Here is a 15,456-nt window from a genome sequence, read left to right as displayed (position 1 = left end):
GACCCGAACATCGGCTAATCTGACCCGGCCGATTGCGCAGCGGCTCTGCACTGACACAGCCCGCGCGTGCCCCGGTGCTGCAATATAAATCAGATACAGAGGTGGGCCGCCAAATAGGTAATTTTTGGATTGTAAGTACCAGAGCGAGAGTTGTCGTAACTTAGGGATAACTGACCGAAAAGATTATTGCATTTCGAGCCACAAATGTTACAGTTTTTTCAGGCACACTGGACGTTTGGGACCGCTACAATTAGCCCACCGTCCGCTTAGCACCGTTCTCAGAGGCAACACATCCTTTTGACGTCGTTTCCATTGACATCGCACCCATAAATCATCATTTCCAGTGGCTCCATGTCTTTTTAGCACTGTTTCCAGTGGCACCCCGTCTGTAAGCAGCGTTTCCAATGTCAGTACACCGCACGACCTCGCATCTCGCGCCGCACATGAATGATTTACACTCGCAGCCGGACCTGGCGGGCTGTCGGGAGCGCTGGGAACTTCCGGCATCACCGGCAGATCTGCCGATACCTCTGTGACCAGAGAATCTCCGCGAGGGTCCGGGGAGGGGAGGGCGACCCCTGACCCACCCCTCCCTGACCCTGAGCTGCCGGCTGGCACCAGCCGCGCTGATCGGTGGTTGGAGACCGGTATCAGCAGACAATATGTGTCCGGAGAGACACACCTGTGGGAGAGGTACGAGACGGATGGTGAGGGGTGGTTGTGACTGTCATCTCCGGGGTAGAGGTCAGGCACTGGTCATGCAGGCTATATGGGGTACTGACTATCAGCTGCCAAGGAGAAGTCAAATGGAGAAGTCAAATGAAGTAGGGGAAGCTTGGTGACTGGGTAGTACCTCTGAGCTAGAGTTGAGGTGCAGGCTGGAAAAAGAACGGGAAGGGGCAGGAACTGGATATAACCTCCAAACTAGAGGTCAGGTTGCTAACTTGGTATACGGATGACGGATTTAGCGACTGTGATGGCGACAGCCTGATGACAGCGATCCCCACCCCCGACTGGACAGTGGACGTGCAATGGGCGGGACTTGCTAACAGAGTTATAGTGCAATATTTTCTTACAAAACATGTGCTCCTGGATAGGCAACGGTACTTCTGTGGCTGTTTGAGAAATAATCCCAGGATATCAGTGACAGGTACTTGAACACAATTTAATCAATAGTCAACAAACCAAGACAATTTCTGCAATTTTAAAATTTACGATAGGTTTTTCATTTCATAGGGCATGTGATTCAGATAGGTTCAGATAGAATCATGATAGATTCAGTAAAACGAAGCAGCGTACCTATTATTCCAGCATGATCGTTATTAATTCTATGAATGTGTGCTGCGGATGGGTTACGTTAACTGCCAGCTGTTATCTTACAACTGGGTTTCAAAGAACCGAGCTTGTTGATGCATGAGGGTTTGATGTAATCCGATCATATCTAATATAGGTACAAAAGTGCACTGGCTAGTGGCTGGTGCATTTTATCAGCAAATTCTACGCAAGAACGTTTTCTTAGATGATCGGTCTTCGATTCGGGGAGACGGATGGTTCAAACCAGGACTGACGCTAAACCACTAAGCCAAACTTGTCATGTTGTTTTGATCTGTACCGTTAGAAGCCAAACTACTGAGCACCCCCCCCCCCCCCCTAAAAGCAGATGGGCTTTGTCGCAGTGCTTCAAAGCAACAATCACCAAACTCAGACATCTTGTTTGAGTTGTAGTTATCGAGTGTGAGAGTGGCTCGAACTCTGGCTTCTTTCTTGCATATATCCATTTTGTCGCAACCTTGTTGCAAATGGCTAAAACAGTATTATTTCTTGATTTCAAAATTGCGTTTACGTTTATCATCCATGGGAACGCATTCATTGGCAATGCTTAACATTGGATAATCTACCGTCAGATGATCTAACAAATTAATGTTTCCGGTTTTCTGCATACAATTGGCAACACTATGCAGATAGCATCTAAATCACGTTTGAAGCTCATCAATGCCCCGAGCCTCCGCATTGCAGAAGCACATTGTGCCGGGTCCATTCAAAGGAACTGCTATTTGTATCTGCAAGACATTTTAACATGCATTCATACCAGTTACAGCCAACATACAGCTGACAGCATGTAACGGTTTGTTCGTCGTCACCTGAGCTCCGTCAGCCACTCGAGTCGTCTGTAGTATCTGGCCCAGACAAAAACCCGCCTCCGCCCGACCTCCCGACGCGCTGGACTATTGACAGCGCCGCGCCGCGCCGGTGTTTTGTATTCCCGCCCAGTGGCGATGAACTGTCGTATGCCGATCGGCGGGCCTTCCGGCGCGCGCGGCACACGCTGTTCCGCGTTGTCCGAGGAGCCCGTCCGACAGCGGAGACTCGTGTTCCGCGTGTCTGAAGACCGGAGGGTCTGATCTCGGGGACCTCACCGATTGATCAGACCCCACAGCGCGCGCGGCTACGCCGCGCACAGGCCGGACTTTCCACATATCACCAGCACACGTCACATTGTGGAACTGACGTGGCTTATAATACACGCGTCAGACGGAGACGTTAATCAGGCAAAACTATGCGGAGAACTGGAAATAATTACGCTTGTTATATACGCAAGGACGTTAAGTCCGTCTTAGTCACCGATATTCCGCGTATTTTCCGCAATGCGGCGCCCTAGCTATTGAAAATAAACGAACGTTTGGTCTGCGGAAATCAGCTCCATGGGCTGCTGCAGATAGTCTCACTCTGACAGTTTACAGTGAAAATATATAGCTATACATAAAGTCCTGCGATACACCGCATTGAGCTTTTGAATCGAGCTGAAGAGAAACAGCCAATTGACGAATGGCTCAAGCTAATTCCTGTCATGAACCGTAAATGAACTGTGAGAAATATTTAAAAGGATAATCAAAGTTATGTTTTGATTGGCCCATCCCGTGTGTTTTGTTCCAGGTCGGACCAAGGTCGGTACCTGTCCGTTCACACAGCTGGCCGGCTGCGATGAGGTCCAGATGACGTGCATGTCGGACGACGACTGTCCTGGCTCCAAAATCTGCTGCCAGAAGGACTGCGAACGAGTCTGCATGGAGCCAGGTCAGTCTCTCCGAATCGCAGAAATTCGGTCAGTCAACAGTGCTCAGTAGGCTAGTGGGTCTCAGCTGTCGCCAAGGTTAGGTCATTTGTCAACTAGACAGCTTGTCCAGGGCGCCGGGTACTCTACCGACACAGCCAAATCAGTCAGTCCTCTGCTAAAGTTGGGCTAACGAGACAGATCTACATGGTGCAGACATTGTGACCTTGGGGGCTGATCAGTTAGTCTTCAGCCTCCTGTTACTCTTGACCCAGAGGTGAGCCTGCTCTGGGTTTGTGTGATACAGGCCACAACAAGCATATATTTATGTATAGCTGGTCTGGAGTTGCAGTAGAACTCGGCGGCGCAGGTTCACCTCCGCCCGGCCGCCGCCGCTGTGGCCCGTGTTGACCGCGGTTAGGCATTTGGCGCTGATGAGCCGTTGGCAGGTGGTGGACCGTTATCTGCCCACTGCGGCGATCCTATCTGGTGGCGGTGGCTTACCGGCCCGGCGGCGCTCGGTGCCGCGCGGGAGGCCGTCCCACCGGCCTTGTGCGCCGCGCCGGACCCCGCGCAGGGGGTGCTCCCCTCCCCCGTCTTCTCGGCGTGCCAGGCACCGCGTCGGTCCGGGGGGCGCAGGGAGGGGGGGCTGCAGACGGCCACTCTAAGCCGTCGATCGGTGGTCGGCTGACAGGGAGCGCCGACTGCCGACTGCGGTCGGACCGGCTGAGACGGCCACCCGGCGTCTGAGCTGACCAGCGACCATCCGGTGGTGGGCTGCTGGCTGAGCTGGTCGGACGAGGGTGCTGACTGCTGAGCTGGTCAGCTGTGGATCTGTATACAGAACTCAACTCTCCACTCTATAGAGTTGAAGTGGTCGCCAGTTTTTGCAGTTAAAGCGAAGAAAAACTCTTGAGAGCTCTTCTTTATCAGACTCGATTGAATTGTTATGATGCTGTTTGCCGGTTGGTTACTTCCAAATGCCCCTTGAACAGATCAAGATGAGGCATTCATTTTTATCTCAACTACAACGAACATTCAGGGCACATCCATGTTGAGACTTGATAACATCTTTATAGAATGCCTAACCCCTCGCTTAGGCATCACTCGACGTGCCGTCAACGACTCTTTATGCAGCAGCTCGCCTGCTGTTATACTCGCAGGGACTTGATCCTTTCGATTGCAGTTTTTATTCCAAACGGGAAGTGTTTCTGTCCCCAAAGGTATTCAGGGTGTTGGGCGATCCGATTCATTACATAACAGGCTAAAGGCATGCCAACTAAAAAGTTATTCTCAGCGTAAAAAAAGGGATATCTTCAGTCGGGCTCAGTGATCCAAGCAAAGTGAGATTTACAATTGTTATCACTAAAAGCCTTATAAAAGAAGTGAAACTGGCAGTCCATTCAGGTGTAATCCACTTTGTGTGTCCGCTTATTTTACGCTGCCATTTTTACGATTACACGAAGCCTAGTTCAGAGCTCGAGTTTACAGCGTTTGGGCCGTAATGATGAATTCTGGAGATTATTAGCCTCAGCTCGACCTTGCAGGACTGTCGAGTCTCGTCTGAATATGACGATGACCTCTAATACCAAGCGCTCTAACAATTTATTCAGCGGTGAGCTATGAACTAATCCCACAACTTTTAAAATCTCGACCAGATAAATGACGTATCTTGCGGGCAGTTCTCAGAAGTGCACCCGAATGGCGACCTCTGAATAAGTCAGCGGGCTCGCGGGGAATGTCTGTGGGTGTCGTCAGCTGACGGACAGGTTTGGCGATATCTGTCGACCTGACAAGGCCGGGTGAGCCCGCCGATACCGTCCGAGGGCCGACATGCCTCAGGTCAGGGTGGACACTTCAGACGAGTTGGAACTGGGATTGCAATGCATTGTCACAAGAGAGATGTGATGCAATGCAATGCTTGATTTTTTTTTTTTTAGATGAAATTACTCGTAGCGAAGGATACAAATACAGTAATCCTGAAATAGCGTTGTCAATTTAAGATTTAAACTAGCGCTCACTCGAGAAAGACCAAGCTGTACGGTCACACCAGGCCAAGGGCTCTGCATTCGCCCATGCCTCTCATGGCTTCTAACTCTTGATACGGTGGCACTACTTTTTATGCAAAACTGATAACTGCCCTCTATTTCAACACAAGACATCTTCATGAAGTGAATATTCAGTATCAACAGCGGAACGAGTTCCTGACGAACTTGTCAATGACATCATGCACCTGACATAACATGACTGTCCCTCGACCACGTGACCTTTGACTCGCGACACTGGCTCCCCACTGTCCGCATGTCACCTGATACGCCGAGGTCACGTGACACCCAGCGCCTTGGCTGTGGCCTTGGTGCCATCACTGCGGTTGCCGGTGACATGGACGATGACACGGTTCCTCTGGCGTCCGGGGCTGTCACACCAACTGGCCTGTCACGCCATCGCTAATAACGCGATTGTTGTGTCCGTCAACGCGTGGGCGGGTCATTTTGCGACTTCCGAGTCAGTAATTATGAGCCTTTTATCAAATGACAGGCAGTTCATGTGACTAAGCTGTATGGTCAGAAGAGTTTTTGTCGTGAGAGCCTGAAGGAGATGGATAGATATGACCCTTGTTGCCTAATGAATTGGACAGTCTTGGAGAGACAGACCATACCAACTGCCAAACCACGGCAACAGCATACACTTGCTAATCCATTGAGCTATAAAGTACAGAACTGCTATTCTTTGAGGGAAACTCATTGTTGATCATTATTTCATTATTTCGTGGAAGAAGGATCACTTAGTGACTTATTATTTAAACGTTCTCGCGGGTGTAAACTTCCCATTTTAGCAACTCTAAATGTCTTTTGATTGACGCATATCCCGATGAAATCAATGACAATAAATCATTTTTACCTCTTTGGATAACGATGATTTTCGAACCAAATCAAGCGTGCGATGACCGCAACAGTTAGCTCTGGGCTGGGAAATTCACACAGCGTGCTCATTCTGAGAGTTTTAAAACTGCTTTAAGTTATTTAGCTTTTATTTAACCTGTCACGTTCATCCATCATCTGACCTTGTGACCTGACCTGACCTGACCTGACCTGACCTGACCTGACCTGACCTGACCTGACCTTTTCGGTGTGTTTCAGGGGAGGACGTGCCGAAGCCGGGCCACTGTCCGTCGCGGTTCGCGTTCGGTCCGTGCGTCCACGAGTGCGGTCAGGACGGGGAATGTCCCGGCAGCACCAAGTGCTGCAGCACCGGCTGCGGCAAAATCTGCTCCTCGCCATGTGAGTTGAAAAAAAAAACAGAACAATGCGCATGTATCTTTTTTTTGTAAAATATCTTGCTGACCGTCTGTGCGGAAACGAGAATCTCAACATTTGATTAATCGGGGTCGAGTGAAATTTGTTTTCATTTTTTTGTACGTCATATATTAGCCGCGCAGTTCAACTTGTTTGCCATTACCGACTGATTCCTGACTTCGGCTACGCACGCGCCGTTTCTTTCAGACCTGGCCAAGCCGGGCTCGTGCCCTGTGCCCTCCCTGGGTCGCGGCACCAGCTGTTCCATCGAGTGCTCCATCGATGACCAGTGTCCGGGCGAGCACAAGTGCTGCTCGACCGGCTGCGGGCGCGCCTGTGTTCCGCCCAGCGGAGAGCACATCTGCCCGCGCGGCACCACCTTCTACAACAAGTGCAACAAGTGCACGTGCAGCGATGTGCACGAGCCGGTCAGCTGCGAGAGTAACATCTGCGCCAGAGGTGAGCGGCGGCCCGGCGGCCGGCCGGGGCGCGGCTGCGGCGTAATTATTCTGTGGATAGGTGTAGGTAGATGGTAGATAGAATGATTGAAGAAGCCATTTCCAATCCATACACTTATGATTCATCTAAAAAAGCGTTCCCAATCACTGCGCGGTACCGCCACGCTATCCCCAACGTCAGCCGAGCGTCCGTGTGTTGCGGGACAGCCTAACAGTGCAGTTGAAACCACGGCACGCTGAAACGGCTGCCTGCCGACTGTGCTTGCCGCGATGGCTGCTTCCCTGGACAAACCCCGACCGTTTTAAACTGCATGTATTTCAGTGGGATATTACACTCGCTCATGTGCTGCGGCACAGCCTACCTGTCCGTTTCAGCTGTGTTGCCATACAAAGACAGGCACGCATTCGTAAGCAAGACAGGTTTGGGAAGAAAAATAATAATGAAATGACGCAATCCCGTATAAAGGTCAGCTCTGGATTAACTACCATAGCACCTGCATTTCTCTTTCTCCGACGTGACTAGGAGATTCTAGAGGAACGGAAGTCAAGTCTCTTTGATTCACGATCCGCTCAGTCAAGCGGTGAACAATATACCACCAAGAAATAACCCGCTGAACAATCACCGATAATCCACAGAGACCCTACACAATACAGCGAGAGGCTCTCGCTACCTGCATGCAGGACGCCCAAGGAATGTCGTATTGTTCCGAACGTCTATTCTCGACTGAATCATCGGCGATTATGCAATTCTCTGACCGAAAACATCTCATTGTGCGAACAACTCACAGATATTTCAAATCAGTCACGCCTTTGTGTAAAACAAAATCGACAAAATTAAGCAAAAAGCTAGCAGAACATCATGTTGAGCGCACGCTGTCAAGTTTTCCATGCATCCATGTTATTTTTTTTTCGGGCAACAGAGATTTTTCCATCACAAATGGCTTGCTTGTTGCTCAATCCGATTCAGTATACCTACAGCCGCTCTGATATAACACCGCCGTACAATCAGGCTCAGAGGACCCTGCCCCCGGATTCAGTGAGCCGTCTGCCGCCCTGGGCAGACATCACACCCACGCTGCAGCCTGTCGGCCGTCTGATGTATGGCTGCAGCCAGTGTCGGCTCGCGGGGGGCCACCGGGAGGGGCGCTGCGTCCCTGTCAACAGGCCGGAAGCAGCTCCTCTTCTGGCTGCAGGCGGGGGCGGCCTTGGCTGAACATGGCCCGCCATTACCATAAGCCGTCCGGCCGGCCGGCGGGCAGGGTCCGAGTCGGGTCAGCATGGTATCGCGGCTGTAACAAACGGCGACGCCTCTCCGCTGGCTCAGGTGCCAGCTCTGTCAGCACCCCCCCCCCCCTCCACCCCAGTGGGACCGTGGACGGGACTGTTCAGTGTTCACAATCAGAGTGCGTTGGGTCCTCCAGTCACCTGCACGTGTAGTACACGGGACAGCCTTGCTAGCTGTGCATATGACGGTCCTGTCGGCACGGGTAGATCGATCGATGTTCTACCGCCGCCGCTGACCTTGTCACCAGACACGCCCGATTGTTATGTCAATCATCCAGATCATATGGCCAAATATCATCGATCAACACGATGGCTGCAGCTGAGAAGTCGCATGTCTTCTCCGCTTGGCTTGTATCCATGTGGTTTCAAATTGTTTTTGCCTTCCAGGCAAAGGAGAAAATATAATGATTCATCGGGTATAACTACATGAAACATTGTTGATTTCACATAATGGCAAAGAACCGTCATGATGCTCGCCTTGCCGTGCTGAAATATTCCAAGCCATCGCCATCCATCCTACGACACTATCGGAAACCAAGTGACAGCACCAAGCACCACCTGGCACCACCTGACACTAGCTGACATCCCCTGTCATCGCCGTCTGTCACAGCGCCCTGTCACAACTGTCACATCACTCTGTGACAGATGTCTGCCAGCCGGCGCGTGCCGCCGAGCCGCCGAGATGTCGGTCTGTCACGCGGCAGAAAATGTCAGACGGACGTTCCGAGAGTCGAGTTATCGCCGTCCTTGGCAACATTTGGCGGTGAAAGGCCGGCGGCTGGTACTACTCGGTGCAGACTCGGGGATAATTACTCCAGGGAGAGCCCGGGGGAGCGTCCCGCTGCGGAAATGGCCCACTGACCGGCATCCTGCCCGAGCGGGGCTGCAGAGCGGTCAGAGCGTGACCTCTCTGTAAATAGCCGCTCCGTCCTTGTATAATCGCGCAGGGAGGGGTGAATTACCGACCGGGTGGCCGGTCAGCTCATGGATTGAGCTCGGTATGAATGTGGCTGCACTGGAGCTGCGGCGCGAACTATTCCCTCTTCCGGCAGCATCATGACGCTGCACTGTTCATTCGGACAGAGACGAAGGGCCCGCCCGCAGTGCCTGTCCCGTGTCCCTCTGTGACTGAAGCTAAGCTGTCCGCCCCCTCCTGTGATGTCTCTTTGTGACTGTATTGAGTGTATAGCTATGAGGCTTCCTGTAGCTGTGGTGCTCGTTTCCTCCTGCGGTGCCTCTCTGTGACAGTAGCTGAGGTGCCCGCTCCCTCCTGCGCCCAGCAGAGAAGCCCGGCTACTGCCCGGCACGCTCCGACCACCCGCTCCTCAAGCAGACCGGCTGTGGAGTGCGCTGCTACGACGACGAAGACTGCGAAGGAGAGGACAAGTGTTGTGATGTCACCGGATGCGGCAACATCTGCACACCCGCAGGTGAGGACCTATTACTCCTCTACACTCATGTGAAGGCTGAAATTCGTGTGCGAGATACACATATCTTTTTCTTTAGTTTTGTGTTACTAGAGGTGGTTGTCTATCACATGCTCAGGTAAAGGCATCCGCTTACGGTAAGTTTATTAGCGTTAAGGTCTCTGTGTATCATGTTGTCTTTGTGTCACCTGTAAGGGAGCCGCTGAGTGTAGCTATGATGTCACGCTCTGTGTCAAGGCGCTGTCTCGTCTCGGAAGCAGCCCTATACGACCTGCGCCTATTTGCATCGCGCTTTGGAGGCCGACAACCTCCATAATCCGCATGTCGGATTTCACAAGCGGTGACACCTCCGTGTGGGGATGGGTGGGGCGGGGAGGGGTCGAGGTCACTCAAAGGCCGCCGGGAGGTCAAACGGTTCGCCGGCACCGGTCAGGACCGGTCAGTATTGACTGTCCGGGGCTGACCGACTGACGGTTTGCAAACACGTCCCTCTCGATGGGATGTAACTTATTCAGCTGTTGTAACACACCTGCCTATCACAATAATTGTGTGACGATTATGCTCTGTAATGTTTCGACAGCGAAGCAGCGACCAGGTATCTGCCCGGTGGCCGAGGGTAACGATCCCTGCGGCGAGTGGTGTGAGGTCGACAGCGACTGCCCCGGAGCGGGCAAGTGCTGCCAGACTGGCTGCGGAAAAATCTGCAAGGCGGCGGGTAAGAAAACGGGAGAGGAAGAGAAAGAGCGAAAAGAACGGGAGGTGGGAGATGTGCGGTCCGATGATTAGAGACAATATATTACGTAGAGTGGGAATAGGTGGATAATTATGGGATAATTATGGGAATTAAGAGCTGGTTTCCTTCAAGTAACAGCTGAACAAAACATACCACCGGTGTTTGAAGATAAATTGTGCTCATTACATGTCTGTCACTGATAACTGAGGATGAGTGTTATTTATCCGAGCGTGTCTGTTTGAATGCAAAGAAGGTTGTCACGCAGCTCATTAGGGGGCTGATATTATTCAGCATGGTGACGTCTGCGAAATGACATCAGGCTATGAATATAAATCGATAGCTGGTGCTTTATGGCGGCAATAACGTTCAACGTTAGAACACTCTGGAGGCTCAGGCGAAATGTCAGCAGTGAACACCACATCCTGCACAGGAGTAGTCGGTACATTACAGCTGCGCTTGGTCGGTATGAGACACGGGACATTTGATAAAGCGCTCAGTTTATGCATTCATTCCTGGTAGGCTTATGGTCGTCCAGTCTAACTACAGCATGGCATGCCTGCTCGCTCGGTGACAGTCTGTGTTCTTGAGTACCGCCACTTCTGACTGTTCTCGTCTGACGACAGACGAGCCGGGCTTCTGCCCTGCCCAGCTGGAGACGCCCAACTGTTTCTTCCGTGACGATCAGTGCGTCTCCAGCTCCGACTGCGGCGGCGGACAAAAGTGCTGCGACACGCCCTGCGGCAGAAAGTGCACTAAGCCAGGTCAGTTCAGTCGTACACGTCATGGGTCGATGCTGCGAGTGGGCGTGCGTCAGCTATCACACGCCGTCTGGCACTGCCTGTTTATAATAAACACACAATTATACCATGACATGGTTATCGTAGGCTCTAGCTGCAAGTGCATATCCACCTGCTTAGCGCTGTATTTTTGCTCACCGAGAGATTTAAGCTAAAGCTGCATATATGTACTTGTAACGACATATGTATTTAAGGAGTCATATTAAATATTGCGTCATATGTTTGACATGTTTTCTTTTAGCTGTGTCGCATAACGTTGATGCTGAATTATTTGACAGGATTGTCGAAACACAAAAAAAGTGTCAGCCATAAATTATCACCTGCTGCGCAATTTTTGTCAAGATCAAAGAGCAGCTAATTGTCATTTAAGTATCAGTGTGGAAACAAAACGCATTCAATTGTCACTTGCAAATGTGTTTTGTAACAACTGAAGAGAAGGTCACATTCAAACGAGTTTCGTAATAAATTTAATAGCGTAAATGTTTGAAGAATAAGGCAATATTAGAAAACATTCGGAATGAAAAGACCTTCCCGACAGTCGGCACTGACAGTCAACGGGCAACAATGCCTGCTGGGGCCGATGTAGGTCGTAAGCGAATAGCGATGCAATGGGAGGAAGTAAAGGTATGAGGGTCAACAATAACTGCATTCGACTGCCTTTCTTCATGAATGCCATTATAGTCCATTCTGATAAAAGATTGCTTTTTGTTTTTAAAAGCTCTCTTGGAAATGAAGCTCTTTTCAAACCGTCCTATTGACCCCATCTGCTTCTGTGTATTCGGCTTTTAGCCGCCATTTATGTACCTGTCTTTAAGTAGCTTGAACATTAAACATTCTTTCACCTCTCTCCAAGGCCTCGTCTAACATGTTAACTGGGGGGGCCAAACCCCCGCAGTCATCGACCTGGCCCCCCCAGTGAGGGCAAAAAGTCCCTACTGGGGGGGCCGGCAATAGTCAATAGGCAAACGAATTTTTATTTCGCGGCGTCAGTGCACATAAAAACAAATGCGTAAACGAAACGATGCAATGTGACCACATTGAAATACCCCATTACCTAGGGCTGTTATGTGTTTATTTTGTTTACCTGAACCTTTTTTCGCTCAGCAATAAGTTACATTTCGTCTTTTCAGGCGACCAACTCCGTGTCCCGGATATTTTTTCATTAATTTTGTCCGAACCTTTTGAATGGAAGGATTCACAAGTACAGAGCCCCCGCCAAGCAGAGCTTTGCGTTGGCCCTGCCCTCTACCCTTCGATCGCGCAATTCGTGATCTATGACAGAATTTAGAGCCCAAAGTTTAACGTATGCACATAGCCGCGCACGGCCGGTCCCCTCACTGACTTCGAATGGCTACGGCCTGCCACCAACCGCAACCATACTCGCCAGGAGGCTCATAAAGATCGTGCGATGTCGCGCTTCGAACCTGGACTGTTATAACCGGGACGCGTGCCCTCACCACGCGGAGTCCAAGGCTCTACCGGCAAAAATTTCTCCTTTAGGTATCAATCTGTTGTTTCTGTCCTCGCCCCTCGGGGCGTCAATCTCTTGTTTTTGCCTATCGTCGTCCTCGCTAGCGGCGTCCAACTTCTGGCTGGACGGTCACCGGTGTGCTGCTAGAGTAGCTCCTATAATCGTAATGAAGCAGGCTCCCGTTCTGAGTGGTCAAACGTAGGTGCAGATGCCAGATTGGTGGTCTGTCTGTGGGGACGGGAACTCTGACAGCTGGATTATCTTAAGAAGTCGGCATGGAGTCCTGGAGGGCAAATGCCAGCCACTTCGTGTCCCAACTCCCAACTGGCCTCAAAGCACTACTATCTTCATTTTTGTTTAGTTTATAGCCTCTGACGAGTGACGACCGTCGTCACTCGTCGAAGGCTACGGTCGAAGATCCACGGCGATTACGGAGAATCCACCTGAGAAGACATCAGTCTCCATGTTGATACACAGGCATTACACTGGTCTGAGGGGCCCTAGTGGGAAAATACGGTCTCCACTCAGATTGACCCTTAAAGCCTGGTATGGATCATATAAAACCAGTGTGGGCTAACATACAGGCCGACGTAGGTCCAGAAGCTGACATTAGCCCTCAGAGATCGGCATCGAGCGCTCAGAGGGACCCATCAGAAACCGATGTGGTTCTAAAAAAATGCGTATGGGCCCTCGACATAAGGCTCGGCGTGCAAATTCCTTAGACACGGCTAACGGCACTGCCACTCAAACACACGCTCAACAGCGAGAAGTGTGATTATTATTGTCTGATGAGGCAATGTGAGGAGGCTATAAACTAACATACAAGCATGGGTCGGATGGCCTACTATTTTTTTTTAGTTTTCAAAAAAAAATATTCATGGTGTCAGGGCTGTGATGAAAAATAAGTGGTCTAAATCCGGTGAGAAAACAGGATTTGGGGGTACCCTAGGTTTGGCTCCTTCAGTCTCTGGCCCCCCCAGTGAAAATTCCTTAGACGAGGCCCTGCCTCTCTCCGGTAAGCACCTGTCGTCAGACATCTAGCATGTCGTACCAAATTATGGCTTTATTCCGCACCGCGCAACAGTGTTTCTTAGAGAAGATAATCTGCCATTAGTTATATAATTATCAAGGTAAACAGACGGTAACGGGATTCTTATGACGCTTTTCAATTTTTAAGGCCTTCTGCGCCAAGTCTTGAGCCACTTAACCCGCGCCCCGTAGGGCTACCGGCGGACCCTACCATCCGTAGGGGGGGGGGGGGCCGTTTCGGCCCCCCCCCCCTAAGATCTCGGAAAGTTACCGGCCGATTTTCAAAATTCAAACGGCGTTCGATAGCCCCACCCGGGAACTACCTTGTGACCAAATTTCATTGACCTAGGTCAAACCGATGACGTCACAGGTCAGGTCAAAGGTCAGATTTTCACCGTTCACAGGCAATTCAAGAAATGTGCTGTGAAAGCGAGTAAATTGGTAATTTGTTGAAAACCATCGATGGTACATTGTTCGCCAAACACATACTTTGCTATCAGAGGTCACTGATACCAGGTCAGGTCACAGCGAGGTCAGGTCACCGGGGTCACAATATGAATGTGTCGTGTGATACATGTTTTATGGTCCATTTTACATGACAAATGCGATTATGTGGGTTAGGCAGCCTTTGGGGCCAGCCTAGGTCACGTTTTTGTGAAGGTCAGGTCAAGGTCAGGTCAAATTAGGTCAAATTTCAAAGTTGATATTTTTGCATAAAATGGGTATCGATTCGATGCAGCTCGTCACGGGGAGTCTAATGGTGGTCTTTGTTTTGCTCTACGAGTTCTAGAATTGCCAAAAATTGAGTTTGAAAATTTGACGTCATCATTTTTGAACAGTTTTTTCGCTATAACTTGGCCAAAAAACGAGGTATCGATCTGAAATTTGGTATGTAGATAGAAGATGGTAGGCACTATCACATATATTCCGGTTTTTTCGAAACTCAAAAAACTTTTTGGATTTTTTGGCGAATATATCCAAAAAAATGTTTTTTTTTGATTTTTGGGGGTCAAAACTCAAAAATTTCAAAAATTTGAGATAGCAGTTTTGTAGCCCTCTCAATTCTACATCTTTTATGTCTTGATCATTTTTCTGTATCTTCAAAGCTGTAGTCCTGACAGGTCTTCTCGCGAAGGTCTTTTTTCGGTCGAAAATGATAGAACATGACGTCACTCTGACGTCATTTGTGGCCAACCTATCATAGCCTCTGGAAAATTTTTTGGTCACAATGTGTAAAATTGATGCCCGGAGGGGTCCTGAAAGTTTGGTGGCGATATCTCCAGCCGTTTAGGAGATATCGACCGAAAAGGACAGGGGGGGGCCGTTTCGGCCCCCCCCCCCCTACGGGGCGCGGGTTAACCAAACAGCACTTTGAAATGTCATTTAAACGTTGCACCGTTGTTGACAAGCAACGGCTTGAGGGAGATGCTAATTAGGGATCTAATGACGTCATTTCATGATCCGTTGACGTCAGCAACTATGGCCATGACGTCAGTGGGGCTCTCTTTATTGTTGCTTCTTACGAGTCAATTGGTTCTGACCTGGGACATGTTGGGAACATTTTGGCTCTTTGGGATTGCTTGTCTAAAACCATTATATCAATAAATAAAAACGCCATGGTTGGTGCAATTTATTTAACATGCCACATGTATACTGGACTCGTTACATATAGAGAGGCAGCATAAACGATTTTTTTTTTATAATAATCATTATGAAAAACTTGGGTAGCAAGTTAGGTGTCAATTATCTTACCGTCGTTAACGTACGATACAAACTATGTCATAATTCACGACCGGATATCTGACGAAAGCATGTAATTTGAGCACTCATCTGCAACAAATCTCTTTTACAACAAATATCTTCATATCATGAAATTATTTCAGTGTTTTAAACGAAAATAATGTCTGGA

The 15,456-nt window shown here is 49.8% G+C and overlaps 1 protein-coding gene across 2 annotated transcripts in view; it reads left to right on the top strand.

The window, feature by feature from the left end:
- Nucleotides 1-15,456, top strand: part of LOC122384551 (balbiani ring protein 3-like) — a 52,921-nt gene that overhangs the window by 4,184 nt on the left and 33,281 nt on the right. The window contains exons 2-7 of one of the 2 annotated variants that reach the window (XM_043372087.1): nucleotides 2,935-3,075; nucleotides 6,193-6,333; nucleotides 6,556-6,807; nucleotides 9,374-9,520; nucleotides 10,098-10,232; nucleotides 10,874-11,011. In XM_043372087.1, coding sequence (XP_043228022.1) covers nucleotides 2,935-3,075; nucleotides 6,193-6,333; nucleotides 6,556-6,807; nucleotides 9,374-9,520; nucleotides 10,098-10,232; nucleotides 10,874-11,011 — 954 coding nt within the window. Of the gene's footprint in view, nucleotides 1-2,934; nucleotides 3,076-6,192; nucleotides 6,334-6,555; nucleotides 6,808-9,370; nucleotides 9,521-10,097; nucleotides 10,233-10,873; nucleotides 11,012-15,456 lie in introns of both variants that reach the window. The other variant, XM_043372085.1, reaches the window with a different exon arrangement.

Source organism: Amphibalanus amphitrite, unplaced genomic scaffold (genome assembly GCF_019059575.1).
Source record: "Amphibalanus amphitrite isolate SeventyFive unplaced genomic scaffold, NRLGWU_Aamphi_draft 000193F_arrow, whole genome shotgun sequence".
Taxonomy (NCBI): domain Eukaryota; kingdom Metazoa; phylum Arthropoda; class Thecostraca; order Balanomorpha; family Balanidae; genus Amphibalanus; species Amphibalanus amphitrite.
The sequence above is the reverse complement of the archived record's forward strand: the minus strand, read 5'-3'. Positions and strand labels throughout refer to the sequence as shown.